The sequence below is a fragment of the Chelonia mydas genome, chromosome 4 (genome assembly GCF_015237465.2).
Source record: "Chelonia mydas isolate rCheMyd1 chromosome 4, rCheMyd1.pri.v2, whole genome shotgun sequence".
NCBI lineage: Eukaryota > Metazoa > Chordata > Testudines > Cheloniidae > Chelonia > Chelonia mydas.
The window spans coordinates 97769468-97795843 of record NC_057852.1 but is presented as its reverse complement, the minus strand read 5'-3'; the positions used below and the strand labels follow the sequence as shown (position 1 = coordinate 97795843).

The window sequence follows — 26376 nt, the reverse complement described above, 5'->3', positions numbered from 1 at the left end:
CAGGTTTTTGTAGTACTTTAAATACTCAGCTCTGTGATGAGATTTTTATTATCTAGATTAACTATTTTGCCCATATAAATGTTATACATTTTACTAGTGACAGCAACAAACGGTAGGTGTTTCACCTGTATTCCTCCTCTGTCTTCATTCCCTGCCATTCCATCCACTTCATCCATGATCAATACATGTTTCATGCTAACTGAATGGGATGTTCCTAAAAAATTAATAAGGACAAGTGAAGTTGCACTGAAATACTTATTTCCCAAGGTTATAGAGGTGCTGCTCTTTACACAACTCTCTACAGTTAAATCTATATTAAATGTTAATTTAATCTCCTGTTCTGCCAGTCGCACATACAGTACACTCAAAATACATGTTCACACCATAGTGCTGACTGATTCTCTTGTCAGGTCTATAATATCCAGTCCTATCCAGCAAAAGAGCAATTATACAGTTTCTTAGCAGTTTCTTTCTTGTGTAACTTCCACAACATAATTAAAAATGTCAACCTAAAGTAATATTTAGGATTCTTTCCAGGCCCATTGTTCTGACTTGCTTCCATCTTAATACATGAAACTCCCTCTCTAAAATATGGGACTGATCCTACCAGCTACTGAGCATGCTCAGCTCCCAGTGGAGATCATGGAAGGAGGGTACGGTTACTTCACTTCAGTAGGAGTTGAGGTGCTCAGCACTGCACATAATTGGGTCCTAACTAAAAAAAAAGCAATAAAGGAACATCACACACTCCACATACCAGAACAGAAGTCTTTCATGCTGGTGTTATTTAAAGATTCGGCAACCACGTCCTTCAAACTGTTCTTACTGCGAGTGTCACTAGCATTCAGTTCCACATAGCTGTACCCCAGTTCCTAATCCCAATAGAACCACGCAGAAGAATTAGAATACATCAGAAAAAAAAACCCAAAACTACTCATGAGCAAAGATGGGAAGACCATACATTATCAACTAAAACGATGAACAGCTTTGTATTTCAATCCCCTTTTGTATTTTCCCTCCTTTCCTCTTGCATCCTAAATATTTTTTGGATGAATCACCATAAACAGAGACATGCTATACTGCCCCACAACAGAACAAAATTCACTACTGATTCAGTAATTCATTTCTAAGATTCCGTAAGTTTGGAGGTGAGTTTGTCTTTTTCTAATTTTACAAAACCGGGAGGTCACAGATTCAGCCACAAAAGGGGACTGACGTGGAACATCAAGAACTCAGTTTAACAGAATATACAGTATATGTCTCAACTGAAGCAGAAGTCAGAGTTTTAGTTTGGGATTTTCAAAGGGGCCAAGAGTTCTGGGCCCAACTCCTACTGGCTTTCAATAGGATTTGGGTGCCAATCTCCCTTAGGCCCCTTGTGAATGAAGTCTCGGATTTTCAGTTAGTATTTCTGAAAGATTTACAGTAAGGAACATTCACTGTGAAACCCTCCATTATCTCCCAGCACAAAACTAGACCGATTCGGCTAGATTTTCTTGATCTTTTCAGCTTGTGTCCCCCCACTGAAAGCCAAACATTGACCCCATTACATATACTATTAAAAAAAAAGGGGGGGGGGGTCTATATAATTATAGGTATAATTATTGATATATTCAATATTTATAAATATATATGTATTTTATTAACAATAAGTTTCCATAATTATGTTGATGTAATTGAATTTTTAAATGTAATAAGAATTTATATAAATTTCATTATTTCTTTGCTTTACAATTGTAATAAAGTTCTCAACACCTCGCGACTCCTGACCGTCTTTCATGATGTGCCTGGGGGTCAGGACCCACCAGTTGAGAAAGACTGTTATTATTAAGACAAAAATTTTAAGAGTAATTTTCAAATTTTAGCAAAAATTCGACACACAGTCCCAAATCTCCTCAGCTTTGTCTTCAACAATTCACTTAGAAAGTGTGGCACTGGGGGAAATGAAAAGGTTTAGAAGGAATACAAAAAGATATCCTTAAGCCTAACGTCACACAGGATTTTCAAAAGCATGCAGTGATGGCTTCACTCTGCTCCCACTAACTTCAACTGGAGGATCTCCTATTAGCTTCAACAGGAACAGAGTTAAGCCAATGTGAGAACTTCAAAAAATCCCATCCTCAACTGCTCAACATACTGGAACTTGCGTTCCTTTTCATAAATAGACATGGATGCACAATCACATCACTATCATCTATGTACTTACACCATACTCATTACATGAGTATCCTAGCATGTATATTATCACGTAAGACCCTGACACTACAATCAGTTCTGCACGGGTGGACCACTACACCCATGCAGAGTCACAGTGGGGGCACATCTTAATATATCCAATTGTAGGTGCAAGATCAAAGCCCATATCCAATACTTCCATCTTCTCTTGCATCCCAAAAACATTTGTGAACAAGCACTCACCTCACAAACTAAAGCAGCTGTAGTCGTTTTACCAACTCCTGGTGGACCTGACAGCAAAGCTGCTTTAAAATTAGTACCATCATCTTTGCCTCCCAATTTATTGGGTTTTGCTAGAAAAAAAAAAGCAACTTTTATCTAGATAATACAGGGATGGTAGATAGTTACATACCTTAAGAAGATACCTTAAAAATACCAGACCTTAGAACAAGCAAGCTCAATCTTTGGATATCAGAACAATGGACTACAAATCTATAGAACAGTCAGTAGCACGAACATTTGGAGAACTCTAATTCAAATAATCTTAGTTTAACAGAATATGTGACTGCACTCTTTGCTTTTAATAGTTTTCAATTATTAATGTACCTGTGGCACTAAAATGTTTTAGCACTTTAAGTTGCTGTGAAACATTAATATTGGATTCATTTAAAAAAACAACTGTGTGTTGCCGTGAAATTATATGCAAACTTACTGTGCCCTTTTCAGTCTCTTACATATCCTCATGAAAGGGCAGAAAAAATTAGTCCAGAATACACATTAAGTACCAATAGATTGCACTGACCAGCTTGCAGAGTCTTTTCTTTAAAGTTGCAGATTATCCCTAAAGCAACTTGCTAGTCAGTGCCAAGACCTTGGGAACTCGCTTCTTCCCCATGTGGACAGCAGCCACCAGAGCATATTAGCCTTCAGGGCATGCTGCAAGGCCCACCTTTTTTCCCCACTAATGAGGAAATGGGTGTTGGCTAGGGCTGGTCATGGTGGTGGGGGACTCTAAGGACTGTGGGGGAAGGGAATTGATGTCTGTTATATGTATGTTGAGGATTGGACCTCTCGTATAGTTTGTAAATATCCAAACAAATAAAATACAAAAAACTGTGCAAACAGTATAATATAAATATGGTGAACTGAAACACAGCATGCATCCGATGAAGTGAGCTGTAGCTCACGAAAGCTCATGCTCAAATAAATTGGTTAGTCTCTAAGGTGCCACAAGTCCTCCTTTTCTTTTTGCGAATACAGACTAACACGGCTGTTACTCTGAAACCTGAAAATGATTGTTTTACAACTTCAAAGATAAAACAGACTCAACACTTGCTGAAAATATCGCTTCTACTCTGGGACTTACACCTGATTCCAGACTTCTACAGTTGCTTGCACTCTATAAAAGAGTCCACATGAAGCTGAGCAGTGTGAACACCCGAAGTTCTACAAATTGAGAAACCTGGAAACAGCCAGAAAAATAGATATTAATTGCATAGTCACCATGTTTTTCCTCAGAAGTATTCTTGTGCCAGTTTTGGAGCCATCGTAACAACTTATTGGCACAGCTTTGATCCCCTTGCTGTCCAATTACTGTTTTAAGAGATGTGGGCTTATATTTATCAACCCACAGCAACCCCTCTGCTCTTCCTTTGCTTATCTCAGGAACACAACTCTCTTCAGTCTTTGGGGCATGCTTCTTCTCCATAGTTTGCTGCTTGAAGTCCAGACCTTTCTGAGCTTCAGTAGTTTCTTTTTTTATAGCTCTGAAGGTGCCTCCTTTTTCAGGAGTGGAGTTGCTTTTTTTAGGGTCAGTTCCTTTCTTAGCTGGGCTAATTTTTCTTTTTTCAGGCTCCATTTTCTGTGGGGTCTTGACCCATTTTGACTTTGCTTTCTTTGCCTTAAAAGTCAGAAGAGTGAAAGTGTAAAGGGAAAATAAAACCAACAAGAACAGGTCAGTAGCACGCACAGCTAGAGAGCCTTTGGAAGGGTTACAGCTTATATAACTAGAGCTAACTGGAATTTTCCCCACCCCTCAGTAGAAAATTTTATGAAAATGATTTTCTCATGGTCATCAGAAATTTTCCAAGGAAAACTTTAAAATATTCAGCAAAAAAAATTAAAACTTCAATTTGGAAATATCACTGCAGTGCCTCATGGGACTTGTCATCAGGCCAGGGAGTCCACTGCACAGAGTGGGCCATGAGGCACCTGAACTGTAACTCTTATTATACACCATGGTCTCCCTTATTGTTGAGCCATTACGGTGTATCATGGAGTCCCTGGTCATGGCACTTTGTGGGAGATGTAGTTTGACGCTGGGGAATGCAGCCCATGGAAGAGAAAAGGGCAGCAAACTACAACTCCTATGGTGGCATTTCAAAATTGAAATGTTTTGGTTTTTGAACAAAAAGTCAAAATTGCCTGTGGAAAACAGATACTTTCCACGAAAAATGTAGCTGAGTCAAAAGCCCAAATTTCCATCAAAAAACATTTTGGAGCTCTGTGATACCTCCAAAGAAACACACACAGTTCCAAACTTAGGTATGTTTGAGGACGGCAAGCCCATGACTGGATTACAACAGGAACACAAAAAAGAGTCTCAGCGTTAGACGGATATAAAATTTAAAAAAAAAAAAAAAAACACATTACATTTCAGCTGCTAGTCACATGAGAAATAACAAGAGAGTGTCTACATTCAGTATGGAAGCCATGGTAGTACTTCTAGAAAACTGAATACTGTTTGCCTTGTCATTGTAGACTGAGCTTAATCACACAGTAAAATAAATTGTATAGCATTCATTAACATTAGTTTATTTAGATTAAGATTACTTAATGTTTGCACAGAGGAGTGACAATGTAACAGCACTACATATATGCTAAATTTATCATATGCCATTTGCGCTTAATTACCCTAAATTTGCAATAGGGTCTCAGATTTGAATTATGGCCTTGATGTCGTACAGTATCAATCATCTTCAATTAGAGAGCAACAAATGTAAAATTGTGTAGACTTGCTAGAGCTATTACATTTTAAAGGATAAACAATTAGTTAAATTTATTAAATTTATTTGATTTCCCCTGAATATACTCATTCCTCAGACAGGTAGCTCCACTAGAGGGAGTGTGAGAGTGTATTAAATAGGTTAAAAAAAAATCTGATAAAACCAAAGCAAAAGTGAATAAAAGGAAGTCATCTTTTCCACAATACAAAACTTGTATTTCCTCCCAAAGAGAAGTCAGAGTGATGGAAACATGTCTGACTACATAAAGCCAGTCTGAAACTGCCAAAGGATGGGACGGATGGACGGGCAGACAAACAAAGGCACCATATTAGCTGACAGTGCTTTAAGAAATAAATTAAGTTTATTTTGTACAAACCTCTGCTTCAGCTGCTAATTCATATTTGGACTTTTTGCCTGGCATAGTTCGAATCAGATCAAATAGGCCATCCTCATGAATAATTTTTGTCCCTAATGTTGATGCCTAGACCAGAAAGAATAATTAAGATTAGCTCAATTGCATTTAAACTGCTTTACAGAAGTGAATTATGTATGTAATTATTAAGTTTGGAAACACAAGCCATGTCAAAAAGCTGTATAATAAGTGTCTACTCACATTACAGTTACAATTTTAAAAACAAAATTAATACCAAACATATAGCCTATAATTGACACAAATTATACTAGGGGGAGAGTAAGGTATGTGTGGTTGTTTCTAGTAGTAATATAAAAACAAAAACATTGTATATTACAGTAAGATATTTAAATGATTTATACTCCGATTATAGAATGGTGACATTTGAAAAAAATTACCTGAAACTAATTTACATACCTAGGTTTTTTTAATTTTAAATTTTCCTAGAAATTAACTTTTCAATATCCATTCCAAGTAGCAATAAGACACTTCAGAGAACAATCTGATGGGGCTGATTAATTTACACCTTCAGATTCATTTCTTGTCTCACCACACACCTTCAGTGCACATTAATCAGAACTATCCTAGACTCATGTCTTATTGCTCATTGAATGTCTTCAGTACTGTAAAGATATTTAATCATGTCTGAAGCCTTCAAAGGTACATACAACAGTATTAATATTATTTTATGTAAATTAACAGAAGCACCACTGTAATTTAGCACCGCTGTCAACTTTGGGCCTATTCCTGGTCTCACATACAGAAGAGAGTGCACTACATCAGATATACTGTCTGTCATATGTGAATATGGATGAGCCCTCAAAACCACTGTAAAAAATTGACGGTACTGGTAGAAAAATAAGGAAGTCAGTGTTACCTTTAAGTCATAACTGAGACACTATCTGAAATTACTAGTACAAAGAAAATCTATTAATAAACACCATTTTTCTTTTAGAAAAATTACTTAGTATTTCATTTTTCCCCCCCTTAAAATATGCATTTTGGGGAGAATTGTCTGGTTTTGGAAGGGAAATGTAATGATGATAAATTTACATATGGGTACAATGTTTTGGAAGGGAGAGAAGTTACTTAAAGTTAAGCACCAATGTTGACACAAGAACAGCTGGATATAAGCTCGCCATCAACAAGTTTAGGCTTGAAATTAGACAAAGGTTTCTAACCATCAGAGGAGTGAAGTTCTGAAACTGCCTTCCAAGGGAAGCAGTGGGTGCAAAAACCTAACTGGCCTCAAGACTTAACTTGATACGTTTATGGAGAGGATGGTATGATGAGACCACCTACAATGGCATGTAGCTGATCTGCAACTGCTAGCAGCAAATATCCCCAATGGCCAATGATGGGACACTAGATGGGATGGGCTGAGTTACTACAGAGCATTCTTTCCCAGGTGGTGTGTGGTTGTTGGGTATTGCTGAAATGCTCATGGTCCAACTGATCACCATATCTGAGGTTGAGAAGAAATTTTCCCCCAGGTCAGATTGACAGAGACCCGGGGATTTTCGTCTTCCTCTGGAGCCTGGGGCACAGGTCACTTGCAGGTTTAAACAAGTGTAAATGATGAATTATTTGTAACTTGAAGTCTTTAGATCATGATTTGAGGACTTCAGTAAGTCAGCTAGAAATTATAGGTTTATTAAAGGAGTAGATGGGCAAGGTTCTGTGGCCTGCAATGTGCAGGAGGTCAGACTAGATGATCATGATGGTCCCTTTTGGCCTTAAAGTCTATGAGTGAATTAACGTGTATATTTCATTCTTGGATCATGCATAGTAGCACTTACCTTCTCACATTTAGACTGGCCACAGTCACGTCCCATAATGAGATAGTTTGTCTTCTTGCTCACACTACCAGTCACTTTTCCTCCATAACGCTCAATTAAAGACTTGGCCTCATCTCGTTCAATAGACTCCAGGACTCCTGTAATTACGAACGTCAGGCCCTCCAAGCAGTTTTCAGCTCCCTAAGAATCAAATATTAAGCAGTATCACTTGATGCACTTACAACAAAATGTCTTCCCGTTACAAAAATTATTTCTTCAATACCTTGGTTTGTCAAGTACTGTTTAGTTAGCCGAGACTGTAAGCAGCCATAAACAATCAAATGGCTAATCAGAGTCAGAACTGCTTGGCACTTTTAGCTAAAACTGAGTGGGGAAATTCTATTGCTATAGGCATCAACATCCTGTGCTTGAAGCACTGCAAACCACTGGCAGTTACTTTCTTCGAACAGCAGGGCAATCGTTCTCCACTATAAACATCAAAAATCATATATAAATCAAATATTATCCTAAGGGTTTCCAGTCTGTGACATTTAGATTTCTTAGTTTGTGCGGTTTATTTTTACATAAAAAAGTATGGCTTTTATTTTGTAAGGACTTTGATTTTTTTTTTTCTTTTAGGTCTGTTTTTCTTGACTCAAAACAATTGGCTCGCTCCAAAATCCTGCAGTCCTGGAAATGAGCTCAACAACAGAGAGAACTGTAGAACCCAACAAGCCATTTTCACAAGCATTTTTCAACACTACAAAAATTGAAGTTTCTAGTGCATATTTTACAGATTAGAAATCTATTGTCAAAATATTTCTTAATTGGGTCTTGCCTTAGGTAATTTATATCTGGAGGACCTTGATATACATCAGTGTTACACACACAAAATGCTGTAATTCATCTACAGCCAAACTGGGACTTACTTGCGGTATCTCTTTGGAACCTAGTGCTTTTGGACCCTCTCGATTAAGGAAGCTTCGATATGCCTGGTAGTTGATTCGTTTCTTTTCAGAGTCCTCAGGACTGATAGACTTTGAAAGAAGAAATTTACTATAAGCAAGGAAACAATCAAACTCAGGCTTTACCTTCTTTAAAAGTTTCCAAATAGCTTTTTGTGCGTAAAAGGAGAAGCAAACCCTAGGGCTCACTTTTAAATGCTGACATGTAACTAGCAGCGACACTGGTCTTTACAAAAGGAAAATAACTCTACAGTACGGCAACACACCTCTTTAAATGTGTGAAAAGTAATTCACTGTTTATGTTAGGGCTCCTCCAGACATGGAGTTATTCCCTAATAACTATCCACTTAAAACTCATATCCTAGCGTAATCCAGAATATTTTTCATGTGTAGACATGCCCTAAATTGATACACACAACCAATATATTTTGCTATGCTTCAGATGCGTCAGCCTTTTATTCATAAAAAAACTAAAAAGTTAAAAAAGACCTATTAGAGAATCCTGGCCTTTCTCCTCGTAAATTCCATATTGTCTATTTCTCTGCACAAACACAGGGGATGATTTTGGGTATGCATGTAAAACTTTAGAGATAGTATTTGCCATTTTCAGCTGCTGGGGGTGGGGAGGTAGGAAATGATCTTCAGAATCCTATCTCAAATCAACATTTAACTACTGGTAATTTAAGATTAGCAGATTCTGACATTTCAGTGTCTAGGATTAAAAACAAGAAAGGTGGGAATTGTTGAAAAGCTGACTATGCTGTGCTTAAGTCTGCATTTCTTATATATTTATTAACATGTATTCTAAATGAACTTCCTCCTGTGTCACCTAGTACATCCTGTCATCGAGAATGCAGTAAGAACAATCTTCAGATCTGTATCATGTATAGCACCAAGCACATAACAAATAATAAAGTCTAGGTGTCTAGGAGATAAAGAAATTAACATTAGTTGTTTTCTGTTAATATATTTCCATACCAAAGATTCAAAAAGCCATCAACCTCTGAGATCTCTTTGGTCACCAAGAAAGCCCTCACTCACCACCAACTCCACCTCTTCCCCAATTTCTGCATTATGTAGCTATTCAGACAAGTGCTTTCTTCCCACAGAACTTTTTTAATCGATCTTTCTGTGTTTGTATGCCCTTTAAGAAGTGCTTGTTAATTAGATCTGTTAATTCCTAGCCTCATTTTATCAATATTCCTCTAGCTAATGTTTTTCTTGTTTTTGACACACTTATTGGAGACTTAAAACCTCGCTAGAAATTTGACTTCCTGAAATTAGAAGTTCTCCAGGAAACTCAAAGGCAAAACATATTGCCCAGCAACAATAGTTAGATGAGGAGGATGGTAAAAAGAAAAAACAAACCCTTCATATCCTTGTGTCAGCACCAAGCCCTAGTGAACTCCTCATGAAAGGTCCCTACCTCAGGCTTTTGGGGAGAAACTTTCTGTTTCTTTGGCGTTCTCTTCTCTTCCTTTCCTGAAATGATTTTTTCTTTTGTCACTGCACTGGGAGTCTCTCTCTCCTTTTTATTGCTCTCTTCTTTTTGTTTCAGAGCCACCAGCTTAGAGCTAGGTTTCAAAGGCAAGGTCTTATTCTCTGAGTGCACAGCTTTACCAACAGAAGTTTCTGGATGAGGACAAGATGGTCTTGTACTTTCAGATTTAGCTTGTTCCTTCGCACTATAATTCCTTGTGTCATCTGTTGAGTTTGACGTTTCCCCCGGAAAAAAGAAAGGGGGGGGGAAATGTGTGTTAACAGGAGAACCTTCGTATTGTAGATTAGTGAGTGCTAAGGTTTTTCTGTATGCTAGCATTACCTTTTTGAGACAGTTTATGTTTTTCTGTTGCGTTTGAAATGGTCTTGGTTGTCGAAATGGTTAGCTTCTCTTCCAGATCTTTTCGAGCCTAAACAAAACATGAACAAAATAACAGCGTAAGAAATTTACATGCTCTAAACAGTAGTTAACTGAGACTTCTGCAGGTTCAAAACATCTCTCCATTTCTGAAAGCCGTGTTTGAGGTCTGAATGGCACTGATTAAAAGGTTAGTCCCGCCACTGGTTAGAACAGGATTTATTACATACACTTTCGGAAAGGATAGCTAAGCAGGGGAGCTTTTTAGGGTCAAATTCTGCCCTCATGCATGCACCCAACTCCCCCTTATGCCAATGGGAGCATATACCTAGAACCTCTGCTGGCAAAATTTGGCCCTAGTCAGTTCATTTGGGAAGCTTAGAGAAATAGGACTTTGTGCTTTCATTTATTAACTTCAAAGATAATTACTGCTAACTAGCTTAAAGGCAATAATCCCATGTACTGTAAAGCATGGGTAGGTGTTCTCTTTCCGATTCACATCTGGTCTATTTTAAGTTTGAATGTGTGATTTGTTTCAAAATAAATCAAGAAAGCAGAAAATCATAACAGATTTTACAATCCTATTTTTGTGTACATTTTAACACTGGTGGGCAATGCCAAATATTCACTTACCAGGTACACTAAAGCAGAGGGCCCACACCTTTAGGGGTGAGAGACAATTTCATATTCTATGTCCAATCAATCCTTGGCTTCTCTGTGGAGATTGCCAACACTCATGCTAGTCAGTAACAAATAAGGTGGTGGTTTTGTGATGTGGACCCTCACTTTAGATCAGCAACTCAATTTCATCTCAAGTACTAAATCGCCAAACAGTCTACCAATCTGGGCTGAATTTAAAGTGGGGACCTACATGGTGACAGGAAACTGGTAAGAAGATGCACAGAACGTAAGCCATTCAGTCCTCTGTTGTAAGATTCCATTTCTATATTAATAAGATTTTGCTACATAATTGCCTATAGAACACATTATTCAAAGCAGCCATATAACTTTTCGATTTAATCTGATTTTTTTTCCCCCCCACATGAACCACTTCGGTCTTCATTATTTTAAATCTTAAATTTTAACCTTGTTCTGCATTTTAGTGTGAATCTCCATCAACCACAAACTGCAAAACTGCTACTTCACAAAATCAGTTTCAAAACTAAGGCCAGGTCTACGCTAAAAAGTTAGGTTAAGGCAGCTGCGTCACTTGGAGGTGTAAAAAATCCAAGGCCCTGAGCAAAGTAGTTGAGTTGATCTAACCCCCTGTAGACAGCACTAGGTCAATGGAAGAATTCCTTCTTTGGAGAGACAAATTTACCATAATGACGAGAGAACCACTCCTATCACTGTAGTGAGGGTCTGTACTGAAACGCTACAGCAGCACAGATGCAGATATGCCATTACAGTGGTTTAAGTGTAGACACAGCCTCAGGCTCTGTCTTCTAAGTTTTGGTATCCTCTTAACAGTAAAATTACGCCAAAGGGATCCCCCACAACTACAAGTCAGCATTCAAGCAAATATAAAAGAAGACAACTCAATGATGAGTTACACTGGATAGATTTCTAATTCTGAAGAGATACAGAGGGCGTAATGAACTGCTAGTTGTCCAATTTTCTTTTCCAGTAAAGCACTATTTATTAAAATCATATTTTGTCAGACAATACAAAGTAAGATCATATTTATTCTTATTTATTCTTTAATCTTGGGATAAGTCTCAGCGTTAGCATGCTAGACAGCAATGTGAAAAGCTACAATTATGACATAGGCCAAGAACTCTGTCAGCGAAGTGGCTAGTAAGGAGATTTGTTCTGAGGCACTCACTAGCCACCAGCAGAACACAGTAACAGTTTCAAAGGAAGCAGACAACACACTCAACTACAAGGATAAAAAGCAACACATCTGCTGATACTAAGAGAGGACGGTGCTTACTGAGTGAGGGAAGAGCAAGCCAAGAGGAAAGAAAAGTGGGCATGTCCTTTTCAATCCCACAACCTAATGTTTCTTCCAAGAATGCCTCTCCATGGATCTCCATAAAATACATACATGGTCAAAAGATGTAGTGGGTTTTTTTAAAAAACAAAAAAATACAATGCAATCCAGAGTCACAAAAACATTTAAGTTTTAAAAATATTTTCATTTTTAAAACAAAGCTTATAAAAATAACCCACCTTTTTCTTCTTTGGTGTTTCATCCAACATGGCCAGAGTTCTGGCAAATTCTTCATCCTCATGCAGTTGTCTCTCTAGCTGTGAAGAAAAGAGAACATCCAGGTTTTTGTCAACAGAATTAAACTAAAAAGATAGGCAGTGGCATTTTATACAACCTCTTGTTCAAGATCAAAAATTTCACTGAACACATGGATCGAGACAATATTCAGTTTTAATCAAATACCCCACCAAGAGGGAATACTGCTGTATTGGATTTCTCCAAATGCTACAAAATGACTTATTTTCCCCAACAGTATTCAACTCAGTGAAAAGATATTTGTAATGCAATAACCCACTATACAAAGAAATGAGCTACCTAGCTATAGGGAATAGAATTGTGCAATCCCATTATTAACAAAACTTTCTATCCCTCTGAATACTTTTATTATGAAACAACCTTGTTAATGCATTACACAACTAAAATTTGAAAGGAAGTCAGGATCACACTACTGACAACCTGTTACTGGGGAGCTACCTGCTGGGGAGCAACCTGTTACTGGGGAGCTACCTTCAGAGATCCTCTTTTAGAATTGGTGTCAGAAACAAAGCCTGTTCTGTATTAGCACATCTCCACAATGAACGTGGTCATCTTAATGCCAGTTCTCTTATTCCAAGAGAGCAGATTTTTACAAATAAAGACCCTGACCCTTGCCTGGCTCTTGCTCTTCAATGCAATTTAGCAACAATCTGACATATTAGACAGATGCAAGTCCAGCTGAAAAAAATAAATAGCAATTTCAACAAAATGGATTTCCTCCAGTAAAAAAAAAGAAAGTCCAGGTCCACACATTTCCTGAGATTCCATTTGCAATTAGTATTACCTTGTGCCAAATAAAAACAAAGCCTAGTTAGGTTTTCCTTCATTTGTTCCTAACACAATAAATGCAACATCTACAACAGTGACAGGCATCCTCGTTACCATATTATCATCTAATATTTTGCCTTAGGGCAAACATTTGTTCTTCCTGACTAAGATGTTTATTGATAATACCTGTATTCCACATGACAAATCAAATCCTTTTACAACAGCAAGTAAATTGACCTAACCTAAGATCAAACATGCCCTTTCTGCCGGATTCAAATAGATGACTTCATAAGTCCAAGTATACCACAGGGACTATTTTCGATGTAACCATAACACCGGTAGTACGCTAAAGCTGACGAATGGCATCTATCTTCCCTGCTTCCAGCAGAAAGAATAAAAAGAAAAAAGAAAAAAAGACAAACAGTATCATCAATGTAAATGAGGCATTTAAGACAAAGATACACAAATTGTATCCACAGAGCATCTCTGTTACATTTCTTGTGTAAGGGAGTGGTAGTGCTAGAGGTATTAGGAATTTAAAGAAAATGTGCGTGGTTTTTCCTAAAACAGACTATTTATTTCACATCAAAAGTTAACCCTATTAGAATATTAGTTTCTGGTAAGGTCCAAGAGGATGTATTCTTTTTAAATGCATATAAACATTTATTTCACAGGATGCTTATGCATTACACATTTCCATGTATCTGTATTAAACATAAATCAGCCAATCTTCCCTTCAAAGAAAACAAGAACTCATTTTGACAAGTATGGAGGGTGACCAGACAGCAAATGTGAAAAATCGAGACCGCAGAGGTGGGTAATAGGAGCCTATATAAGAAAAAGACCCAAAAATCGGGGCTGTCCCTACAAAATCGGGTACAGGTATGCATTCCCCCAATATAAACAGACTAATCTGGTGTTTATAAAGTTAAATACAGTACCCATGTGTAAGAATGCTATACCTTTCCAGGAGTGCATGGAGATCAAGAGACCATCAAATGAAATGGTCATGGATGGCAGTGATCTTTTTTGAGATGGAGTATGCATTACAGACAGACTTAGGGCTTGGCTATACTTTCAGATGTAGAGCGCTGGGAATCAAACCAGCCTTCGGAGGCCTCAGCAGGGAAAACAATGCCGTGTGTTACGTTGTCAGCTGCAAGTGCAGTGGCATGGCCACATTAATAGCTCTTGCAACACCACAGAGAACAATGCATTGTGGTAGCTATCCCAGTGTGCAAGGGGCTGCAGCGTGCTTTTCAAATGGGGGGGGGGGGTAGTGTGACAGGGAGTGTGTTGTGTGTATGTGCGGGGAGAGACCGTGTGTTTTGGGGGGGCGCAGAGAGAGTGTCAGCATGCTGTCTTGTAAGTTCAGACAGCAGCAGACCCTCTCTCTCTCTCTCTCTCTCTCTCTCTCACACACACACCCGCACCTGGGCAGCAGCATTCCACAGTAATGGTTTGCTTTGTCCCAGTGCAGATAAGCATGCCAGCTGTCAGAAACAGAGCTTTGAAAGGGGATATCCACATGCCTGCAGCCAAATTCAAAACAATGACAAGAGTGGCCACTTGACTGCAGGGGATTATGGGACATTTACGGAGGCCAATCACAGCGCAGTAATGCAAAAAGTCATCCACACCGACACCCGGGCGTTTCAGCCAGGGCGCAGCAAGCTTTATGCTTCTCATGGAGGTGGATTACCAGGAGCGCTCCAGCTGCAGAGTCCAGGCACTCTAAGTGCCTTGCCAGTGTGGACACCTCAGGAGTTAGGGCGCCCGGGGCTGATTTAATGCGCTCTAACTTGCAAGTGTAGCCAAGCCCAGAGACAGAGAGAGATATAAGGGAGTGGGAATGAAGATCAGATTTGTAAGGGAGGGGTTAGTAGAGACAGATAAGGGTGTGGGGAAGGGATGTAGGAAGGCAGAGATTAGGGTAGATATGGCTCCATTCACAATACTAAAATAATGTGCACAAAATAACCTTGCATATATGAACTTTATTGTTGAAATATATTTTTTAAGACTACATAAAATCAGTTTTCCCTTTCCAAGCCACTACAGCAGCAAATTCACGGAATTGCTCAACACAAAACACAACCCAGCTATTCTGTTGTCAGGCAAAGGCTGTTAAAGAGGACTCATCAATCTGGGGGGGCAGAGAGCCAGGGCAATGTGTTTACAAAGTTTACCTCTGAATCTTCCTCTAACTGCAGTTGCTTAGCAATAGCCTCATCTTCTAGCAATGAATCTCTGCTTTGTGAAGGCTGCATTTCAAAAAAAGAAAAACAAAATCAACAGTTCAAATTGTTGCCATTATCTATAAAGGTACCATGAGATACAGTTGTATTAATCATGAAAAGTATATTTCTTCTAGCATAATCTAGTTACATACCAACACAACAATGGCCAAAAGGACTGGGAATGGGAATGAGCATTTTATTCATACCTCACTAATCTGAATTCATCGCAGGTTAACAGTTACCATTCAGAATATCAAATGAAATTAAGTGACCTCACTTATTTCCAAACTGATATCAGTTCACATTACTTGGCTTTAATAGGCATCCTTGTTTCCAAGTTCAGAAGAGAAGTCATTGATTAGGTTGTATGTGGAATATGAACTACCCCACCCCGCCTTCCCTCTGGCTCAAACATAACGGCAGGGCAATACAGGAAAGCCTGTGCTGCTGCTGCCTATGCACCCTGTATACGTTCTGTTGATAAACAGAACTGTACATGCCATTTCTCTCAGGCTAAGTCAAACCATTTTTTAGAAACTCAAGCTGATAAAAAGCCAAGAACCTTTATCATGAAAGTTGAACTTACAAATATAGAATTATAACCAAAAAGTAATGCATTGAAAAATAAAACAATGTAAAACTTTGGAGCCTACAAATCCAATCAGTCCTACTTCAGCCAATTGTTCAGACAAACAAACATGGTGACAAACAATTTGCAGGAGATAATGCTGCCCTTTTCTTGTTTACAAGGTCACCTGAAAGTGAGAACAGGTGTTTGCATGGCACCATAGTAGCCGGTGTCACAAGATATTTATGTGCCAGATGCGCTAAAGATTCATATGTCCCTTCATCTTCAACCACCATTCCATAGGAAATGCGTCCATGCTGATGATGGATTCTGTCAATAGCGATCCAAAGCAGAGTGCACCGACGCATGTTCATTTTCATCATCTGAAGTCAGATGCCACCAGCAGAAGATTCATTTTCTTTTTTAGTGGTTCGGGTTCTGTAGTTTCCGGATCTGAGTGTTGTCCTTCTAAGACTTATGAAAGCATGCTCCACACCTCATCCCTCTCAGATTTTGGAAGGCACTTCTGATTCTTAAACCTTAGGTCGAGTGCTGTAGCTATTTTTAGAAATCTCACATCAGTATCTTCTTTGCGTTTTGTAAAATCTGCTTTGAAAGGTATTCTTAAAACAAACATCTGCTCGGTCATCATCCAAGACCGCTACAACATGAAATACATGGCAGAATGTGGGTAAAACAGAGCCGAAGACATACAGTTCTCCCCCAAGGAGTTCAATCACAAATTTAATTAATGCATTATTTTTTAACAAGCATCATCAGCATGGAAGCATATCCTCTGGAATGATGGCTGAAGCATGAAGGGGCATACGAATGTTTAGCATATCTGGCAAGAAAATAGCTTGCAATGCCAGCTACAAAAGTGCCATGCGAACGCCTGTTCTCACTTTCAGGTGACATTGTAAATAAGAAGCAGGCGGCAGCATCTCCTGTAAATGTAAACAAACTTGTTTGTCTTAGCGATTGGCTGAACAAGAAGTAGGACTGAGTGGACTTGTAGGCTCTGAAGTTTTACTTTTTGTTTTGTTTTTGAGAGCAGTTATGTAACAACAAAAATCTACATTTGTAAGTTGCACTTTCATGATAAAGAAATTGCACTATAGTACTTGTATTAGATTAATTGAAAAATACTATTTCTTTTATCATTTTTACAGTGCAAATATTTGTAATAAAAATAATATAGTGAGCACTTCATATTCTGTGTTGTAATAGAAATCAATATATTTGAAAATGTAGAAAAACATCCCAAAAATATTTAATAAATTTCAATTGGTATTCTATTGTTTAAACAGTGTGACTAATCGTGATAAATTTTTTAAATCGTAATTAATTTTTTTTAAGTTAATTGTGTGAGTTAACTGCGATTAATTGACAGCCCTACTTATTTGGGTTTTTTTGGTTTTTTTGTTTTGTTTTTTTACACATGTAAAATAAACATACAGGTGTTTAAGAAAAAAACTTGGACTTGGTAAGAACGTGTTTTACTTTTTTTTAAAACACGACAAATAATAAAAACTAAAGGGAAATGAGACCACTGATAGTTATTTAATGTTATAACACCATTTGGTAAGATTAGTGGCTCTTCCACAGTTCTTCAGAGTGTTGGACAGGAGCAGAGGCTAGCAAAATGCTGACCTCCATTTTGTGGTGTTATTCTAAAGTAAGTATACTTAGAACTTGAATTTCTTCCAGTGTTTAATTAAAGTTTTGTTTTCTTAGGAGTCTAAAATTTGTTTCCTACAATATGATGGAATACTTCAGAAATTTTATCCCTCATGCACCAAAACTTATGCTTTAATAATCACGAATTTAACAAAATGTTTGCTTATTATTTATGATTAATGAATTGATTTAACAAAAAATCTACAAATCAAAAAAACGTGCTAACCAAGTATACTACATATATTAGGATACTATTGGGAAGAACAGTAAAAACAACAACTATTTTCATGTAGAATGATCTTTTCTAAGAGGAAAGTATAATTTGATAATCATGTTTTTTAGAATTTCTGATATATCTAGATGCTTTAGTCAAAATACTACTCACTACAGTGGCTTTTAAAACAAGACATGTCAAGAACAAATGGTTATGTGGCTGCTCTGCATCGCCATTAAGTAGTTCACTAAACCAGCCATTTTGATCTGCTATCATCAAGGAAAAAAAACAAAGGATATGCTGAATACTCACTTCTTTTCTTTTGCTTGCTACCAATTTCTTTTCTGATCGATGCACGCTACTAGTTCCAAAGTAATCGAGTACTGAGGTTGGCGTCAATTTTATTGGAGATAAAGGTTTACTTTTAGCTTGTGGTTTTGCATCCTCCTTTCTCGCTCCTGTTGTTCCTAGGCAGCTGCTTGCTGATGTTCCATTCTCCTTGGGTTTCTGGGAAGTCTTCTTATTAATGAAGTCACCTTCGTCATCTTAACAGGGAAAAATGTTTAATCACTGAATAAGTTTTTATATAATGTAACTGATGAGAATTATTTTGGGCAAGTTTGTTAGTTCTTCACCTTACATCTTTGCAAATGTTACAAAAATGTCAAATGTTCATTTAAAAAAAGCTCAAAGCAACACTTCCATAATTAAATTTAGGGTATGTTTACGTACAAATTATTTACAACTATTTTGTACTCACACAGAACCTGTCATCCAAAGAACTTTATAAAAGTTATGCACCCCGATTTTACAGATGGGAAACTGAAGCACAGAGACTTGGCAACAGAATCAAGGTCTCCTGATTCTCAGACCTCTTCCCTAGAAGAGCTACACCATACTTTTAAAACAGCAGGATATTAAGATAAAGGTCTTTTGTAGCATAAGCCTTTAGGTACAAAAAAAATATATACCCAAAGCATAGCATTATATTGATCTAGTTTCCATTTCAGTACTTACATAGTCCTCAACACCTGAGTACCCAAGGATCGCTTACTATTGTCCACTTACTGCCCTTCAAATTATCTGATTATATTATTTTAGGACTTTCAGAGGTTGGTACTACTGGCAGGGAAACAAGAGATGGACTGGGGTGTTTATTTCCTGGAAATCTGCAAGGCAACTACTTGAATCATAAGACTTATTTTTGTACCCATAACAGAGTGACTAGCAACTAGTGCATGTGTTAGCAGCGGCAGCAGCATTCATTAACCCTTTTACCAAAAGAGCCCTAAATGCTTTACAAACTATATTACTTCTCCCTCCACTGCAAATGTCGCCATCTCTGACACTGAACAGTAGCCATTTAACAGCAGATAGCAAAAGTGGACAACAGTTCAGCCGACAAAGTAAACCTTTTTCAATTGAAATTGAGAGAAATTTGGTAAGATTATGGAATAGCCCACAGACCACAAAAATGAAGCGAGGATTTGGTCTTCCCTTCTCTTTAAGAGCTCTTTTTATAAAAAATCATTAAAACAGTTTGGTCCTTACAGTTCTGTTAAATCATTTTCAATGTCAGTTCACAGGAAACCATTGCTACCAGCTGTTTTCATCAATAGATCAAAGTTTCCCAATAGGCAGATATTCGAAGGATCCACACAGTGATTATTAGGATTCCTGAATCTGAGGCGGTCTGGGAACACAATTCATAGAAGAGACATAAGAGACTTACTGTATTGGGTTACCTAACTCTCTTGTCAGTATAGGACCATGCTCACATTATGTCTTCTATTGATGTGCTTATTCTGTGCCTGATCCAAAGCCCACTACAGTCAATGAAAAGACTCCCAAAGGACTTCAATGGGTTTTTAAATAAAGAGGAGACACTGCCACCAGGGTTATACAACTAAAATGAATCAAACAATACAGACATACTATGCCAAGTGACCAGATGAAGATGCAAGTTCAAAAACAGCATGGTTTGATTTTTTTTTTTTTTTTTTTTTAAACAAGATTTGTTTCTATGGTGAATTATTGCTAGAAAACTTTCTAAATGGATGGATTTGAAGTGAGTATTCGGTGCCAGAGGAAATGGCAGGGGTATAAAGGACAGCATGCAAAGGCCAAAAAATAAATGAAAAGAAAATATGAATGGAGCAGTTGAGCAGGAGGCTTGAGTAGAGTGAAGGAGTAAAAAGAAAAGTGCAAAGATCTGATAAAAGCGGAATTGTCCAGAATTGAAATCTCCTTTGTGTACCTGTAACTGAAGGCTGGTTTTACATTTCTCAAGGATGATGTTTCTACCACTTTTCTTGGGATACTGCACTACAAAGGGAAATTGTCCTAATATTCAGCTTAATACTCAGCCTTAGTTGTCCTTTTCTTAGTTTTATTTAGAGCTGAAACAATGAAAAAAATGTGTTCACAGAAATTTTAGCACAAATGTGTCCACTTTTCCAACCAGCTCTAATTGTATCTCCTTATTTCTAGTCATATATTTTTCATCTCTTTAGTAGCTTTCCTAAGGCTACATTATCCCACACCCACTTTCCACTGAAAATTATATGTGCTTGTTAGGTCTTCACAGTTTTCTGTCCTCCTTACCACATACGGGTTGATTTTCTGTATCCACGTATTCTGTCCCCTTTTTCTTCTTTTTTGGTTTAGAGTTTCTTCCTCCCCCCTCCTACCACCCAATAGAGGGTGATAGTAACAGCATTCGTGACATTAGCGGGAAGGTTTTTGCTATTGATCATTGTTATTATGTGGTATACAACCCTCAAATGGGCAGGCTGATTATTGTTCAGGGCTATATGCTATGCTTGTGAGGGAAGGAACTAGCTTAGCAGCAGCTACATCAAAAAAATCATTGCAGAATGCCTGAAGACAAGATTTGTCCACCAGTCGAACAGTTCTATATCTGATTTGGCCCACAGAGTAACTGACCAGAGAAAGAAATCAAACCTGGGTTTCAGACACAAAGGAACAGAGCCCTGCCACTAGACCAAGAGCTTTACTTTTTTCAACACAACAATATATTTTCTTTAGGCAACAATACATCTCCTATAGCCATTAAGCTCAATTTAACTAAGTATAACATATCCAGGAGATTTGGCTATTGGATGCTTTAGGCTCCTAATTTGCCCTAGTTTAATACCTTAATAGTACACTGTTTGTTCTACTAACGTAATTTCAGAATTATTTTCACTTCTTACAATTTTTCAATTGAACAAGAAAATGCATTTCCAGGGTAAAACGTGCATCTTACTAAAATTAACAGTTAATGGAGATAACACTACATTAATTTGTCTCTGGTAAAAAACACAGATCACCTTCTACTTTTAATTTTCTTAACCCTAAAGCCACCAGTATAATAGAACTGGGTCCTTACTTTTCTCTACTGATATCACAGTCTGCATACTAGTGAACAAGACAACTTCATTATTGCAACTTTTTTTTAAGCCAAAAAAATAAACACAAGATATTGCTTTTTGTGGGGTAGAGCAATGTAAAAGGATAAATACGATGAAGTTTAATTTAAAAGGATGTTGATTTTTTGGCGTCATATTTAGAATGTGAGCACTTTAGTATGGTGGTAATTAAAGCAAGGCACTAATTATGCCCTTGCTAGGAAAGGCAGTATTAGATTTACTGAGTGTACACTGAGAACAAACAGCAGATTTATAGGTTGCTGAGTGCTTTTGACCTCTGAACATAGTCATCTGAAAATGTAAATGGGGGAGAGACTAACAAAAACGTAAAAGTAACTGTCCGGAGGCAAATAAATCACTCTGTTTCTAATCCAGTTTGCTTCCAAAAGAGAATTTTCAGTGGAATGATGATTTATCAAAAACAGATTCAGAAACAGTAATTTACCTAATTTCTTTTCAAATCACTAAGCCCCAGTACTTTAGAACTTTGAGGATGTGCTGACCACTCCAGGGAAGGCTTGACATACCTTCCTCACAACTAACCTGCACAGATCTGCCTTAATTTCCAACTGTTCTTCTGAAGGTGTACAGAGGGGTGTTTTTTTTATTAAATTGGGTTATGCCTTTTTATTTATGTGTCTTTATGATGTGTAAGGAGGACTTGAATTTTTTTTTTTCCTGCTAGTTGTTTTACCTTAGAAATTTCAGGACTGTCCTATTTTACTGTAGAACTATTTAGAGGCATCAGATATACAATGAAAGGTTTAAGGTATGTCTATACGTACAGACCGCTGCAGCATGTCTGGTGAAGACACTCAACGAGAGACCTCCCGTCAGCATTAAAAAAACCCAAAAACCCACCTCTGCGAGCAGCATAAGCTATGTCAGCGGGAGAAGTTCTCTTGCCGACATAGCGCTGTACACACGAGCGCTTATGTTGGTGTAACTTGTCACTCAGGGGAGTGGAATATTCACACCCCAAGCAACATAAATGTTGCCAACACAGATTGTAATGTAGACATAGCCTTTAACGAAGGGGCAGAGAGGTGTTGAAACACCCTTTCTACTAAGGTTTGTTAGCCAATGAAATGAAATAGGTGTTAATGAAGGCAAAACAAAAAGCGTTCAACTAAAAATCCCTTCGTCTCTCAATTGTTCAGCTATTACTCATCTATTATGTCATAATTTCATTATATTCTCCATCTGCTATTGTTCCCATGAAGGTACACATATTCTGAATTTCCAATATAAAAACAGAGAAAAAAAAAAATCTATCAGGCCCTCTTTACAAAAATCATTAACACCAAAGAAAGATAGTCTTCTGAATAATACATGGACTGGAAATTAACAGATTCAGACTCATTATTAGTATTATTGATATTGTGGTAGTAACTACAAGCCACAGTCATGGACCAGGCTGACTCCATTGTGCTAGGCACTGTACAAACAAGATAAAAGCATCCCTGTCCCACAGAGGTTACAATCATAAGTAATTCAAATCCTGGCTTGGTCTCAAACTTCCAGCGTGATCTTGGGCAAATTACTTAGTTTCTCTGTACCTCAGTTCCCAATTGGTATAATGAATTATCTCGCACTCCCTTTCTAATTTTCTATTTAGAGTGTAAACTATTTGAGGCAGGGACTTTATTATATATTTTTACATTATTTGGCCCTGATCTCTGCTGGGGTCTCCATGTATTATCATAACGCAAATAAGTAGCAAGTTTAATATGGTAGAATTACGTTAAAACAGACAGGCATACTGCAGCATAAAAAACTTCTAAACAGATCAAAATTAACAACAGCATAAGTTCTTTTGTTATTAAGATTATATTACATGTACATAATTATAGTGTGTTTTGGACATATCTTATAAAAGAAAAGCTACGTTTTAATACTGCCTCTTAATGTTAATCACAGTGGGGGCAAAAGACCTATCTGGCTTCAAGATTAAACTCGATAAGTTTATGTTGGAGATGGTATGATGGGATAACATGATTTTGGCAATTAATTGATCTTTAACTATTCATGGTAAATAGGCCCAGTGGCCTGTGATGGGATGTTAGATGTGGTGGGATCTGAATTACTACAGAGAATTCTTTCCTGGGTATCTGGCTGGTGAATCCTGCCCACATGCTCAGGGTTCAGCTGATCGCCATATTTGGGGTCGGGAAGGAATTTTCCTCCAGGGCAGATTGGAAGAGGCCCTGGGGGTTTTTCGCCTTCCTCTGTAGCATGGGGCACGGGTCACTTGCTGGAGGATTCTCTTCACCTTGAAGTCTTTAAACCGTGATTTTGAGGACTTCCATAGCTCAGACATAGGTGAGAGGTTTGTTGCAGGAGTGGGTGGGTGAGATTTGGTGGCCTGCATTGTGCAGGAGGTCAGACTAGATGATCATAATGGTCCCTTCTGACCTTAATATCTATGACTCTATGACCACACAGTTATTTATTTGCAACAACAGCACTTAGAAGCCCAGTTATGCACCAGAGTCCTATTGTGCTACGCACTGTACAAACACAAACCAGAGTCCCCGTCCCAATGAATTTACAATTTAGATAAGGTATTATGGTGCCTCCATGTGGTTTATCTTTATGTCTTATTCTCCAGTCTGTGTGTGGGTTGTTTGTTGGTTTGTATGGGGAGGAGTCATTTTATTTTGCTGTTTTGCTGGAATTATTTTAGAATCAGATTGACCAGGAGTTGATACATCACTTAATAAGATAGGACTATAGTTGTTAAATATTTTTGTAGATTTTTAGTGTTCTCCTTTTAAACAAAAATTTAAGTAAAACCACTGAGGTTTTAAACAGAATAAACTCCAGGCAAGTGAACAAACCTTCAATAATTTTTGTATTTGGTTATTAAATTTAAAAACTAATTAACCTTAAAAAATATATTTTAAAAAATAATTAAAAAACAGATGCCGTATTTGACTAAGGAAATGTAATTCACATCATTTTAAAAAAAAACTGAAATGGTCCAACAGTAACTCTAGGCTTCAGGAACTGGCCTTTATAGTCCTCTAGATTTGTTTTACATTCAGTTTCTCAACATACAATTTGATTCTAAATGCACTACAAACATGCACTTTAAACTAACACTGTTAGAGCTTCTGCCTAAAGTGAAATGTCAAGGCAATGTGATAATAAAAATATAAAAGCTACCAACCCCCAAGCTATTCAAATTTCAATCCTGTGTCACCACTTCGTTGGAGAAGTTAAACAGATATGAACAAAGGCCACTCAATGAAGATTGTCTCCTTCTCTATCACATTCTTTCAGGGAGATGGAGGGTTCAATCTTGGAACCCTTAAAAGTTCCAAAAGAGCCAAAGGGGATAACAACATACGGACGACTTGTACGAGTAAGCTTTTCCAGGATCAGACCCAAAATCTGGCACAACTACATGTTCTAAATATGACATTTATACATTTCAGAGGATTGGAACAAAACTGTATAGCCTTTAATATACTCTGTTCACTTTAAACTGAAACAAATAGACCACCAAATATAATTAATAGTTACTTTATAATTTCTCTTAAACTTTTGTTGAAAAAAGTTGCAAAACCATTGGTTCTTTTAAAGTATGCTTTATCTCCAGAAATGCCATACTTAATATAATTTTCTTCAAATTAGATATTCACACTACTGTACAAATGGAAACTTCTGAGTTATTGTGCTATTATATATACTTTCAAAATTAGCAGTCCATTAACTCTCACAATTAAGAGATTATGATCAGCGACTCTTATTTTATTAACTTGTACCAGAGTCATTTTTAGCCTAAGATAAAATTCAAGGCTGCTACGATTTCACAGAATTGATTTGAATGTGAATCCTTCCTACACTGTCAGATGTCACTAAATGAATATTTTACAAAAATTAATATTGTGCTATTATATTAAATAGACTCCTGTCAAGGAGTAGAAAATAGTATCGATCAAAATTTTAAAATACTTGAAAAACATACTGCAAATATATACGTTTTTCTACTTCAGATATTGCTAAGTTAGTCTTCACTGTATTAAAAATATAATAGGTAAGTCTGCACATGTATATTACTTCAAGGTATCAGACTTAATAAAATTTATTTTTTTTCCCCGATTAAACAAAGGCTGTTCCATTCATGTGATAATCAAACATGTCTAATCTCAAAGAACAAAGAATGGCTGTAAGTTATTAATTTAAGAGAGAATTGTTGCTTTACTTTTAATGGCTGATCCAACACATTCTCATTTAAATAAAAACAGGATTCCTGGCAGCCGAAGCTTAATACAACTTCTTTAATTCTGTTCGTAACACTTATGTTTAAACACAAAACAGGACCACTCACTCCTGTTCTGATACCAGTTTTAGCCCACAGCATATTTTACAACATTTAAGAACAACCAACTGCAGTATGGGCTTTTAAGGAAAACTATAACATAACCTTAACCACAGCAACAAACCGCAACCTGATTATGCAGTGTTTTACAACTTTAATCACAAAATATGAAAAATGTGCTAAGTAGACAGCACTCAAAGAGCTAGAATTAGACTTGCCACATGCCTTAGGCACTTGGCTCATGGTGTCATTTCATGTTATTTGGTTTCATATACATTTTGAACTGTTTTATGCAATTATGGGAGACTAATGAAAGATTATATCTTGTTAAATAGTATCAATATCAGCAAATTTGGAGAAGTCTTGTAATCATCAAATAGTAAGAAATAGTGAAGAAACTGAATTTTTAGAAAACGGAAATCTTCACTAGAAAACCTTCCTTGAAAAAGAAACTACATGCCTAACAACTAAAGTGTTATTTTAATTAAAGGGAAAAAATTACTTTAAGTGAAACTTAGAGACTTATAAGATGTAAGAACATTAAAAGTGTTTACAACCTGCTTTAAGAATTAGAAGAAATGTTTTTAAACTTTACATTAAAAACCCACAATATTTTAGAAATATTCTGTTTAAAATTACATTAATCAAGATGGAGACTTAAAAACTATGACAATCAGCTTGCTTGCTGCAAGTAGCACAAATTTCAT

At 37.2% G+C, this 26376-nt stretch overlaps 2 protein-coding genes across 5 annotated transcripts in view; one reads left to right on the top strand and one right to left on the bottom strand.

Annotated features, from left to right (window-relative positions):
• The window catches only part of WDR19 (WD repeat domain 19), a 126316-nt gene extending 116856 nt beyond the window's left edge, over positions 1-9460 (top strand). Inside the window, exon 37 of the mRNA XM_037897930.2 lies at positions 8010-9460. The gene's annotated coding sequence lies outside the window, so the exon portion shown is untranslated. The remainder of the gene's footprint in view (positions 1-8009) is intronic.
• Positions 1-26376, bottom strand: part of RFC1 (replication factor C subunit 1) — a 74022-nt gene that overhangs the window by 7939 nt on the left and 39707 nt on the right. For 2 of the 4 annotated variants that reach the window (XM_037897931.2, XM_043544509.1), the window contains exons 5-16: positions 18224-18456; positions 15399-15473; positions 12366-12443; positions 10158-10245; positions 9762-10039; positions 8300-8407; positions 7392-7571; positions 5557-5661; positions 3679-4075; positions 2419-2528; positions 758-872; positions 126-214 (exon numbers count right to left, since the gene is read on the bottom strand). In XM_037897931.2, the coding sequence (XP_037753859.1) occupies positions 126-214; positions 758-872; positions 2419-2528; positions 3679-4075; positions 5557-5661; positions 7392-7571; positions 8300-8407; positions 9762-10039; positions 10158-10245; positions 12366-12443; positions 15399-15473; positions 18224-18456 (1856 nt within the window). Of the gene's footprint in view, positions 1-125; positions 215-757; positions 873-2418; positions 2529-3678; positions 4076-5556; positions 5662-7391; positions 7572-8299; positions 8408-9761; positions 10061-10157; positions 10246-12365; positions 12444-15398; positions 15474-18223; positions 18457-26376 lie in introns of all 4 variants that reach the window. The other 2 variants (XM_043544510.1, XM_043544508.1) reach the window with 1 other exon arrangement.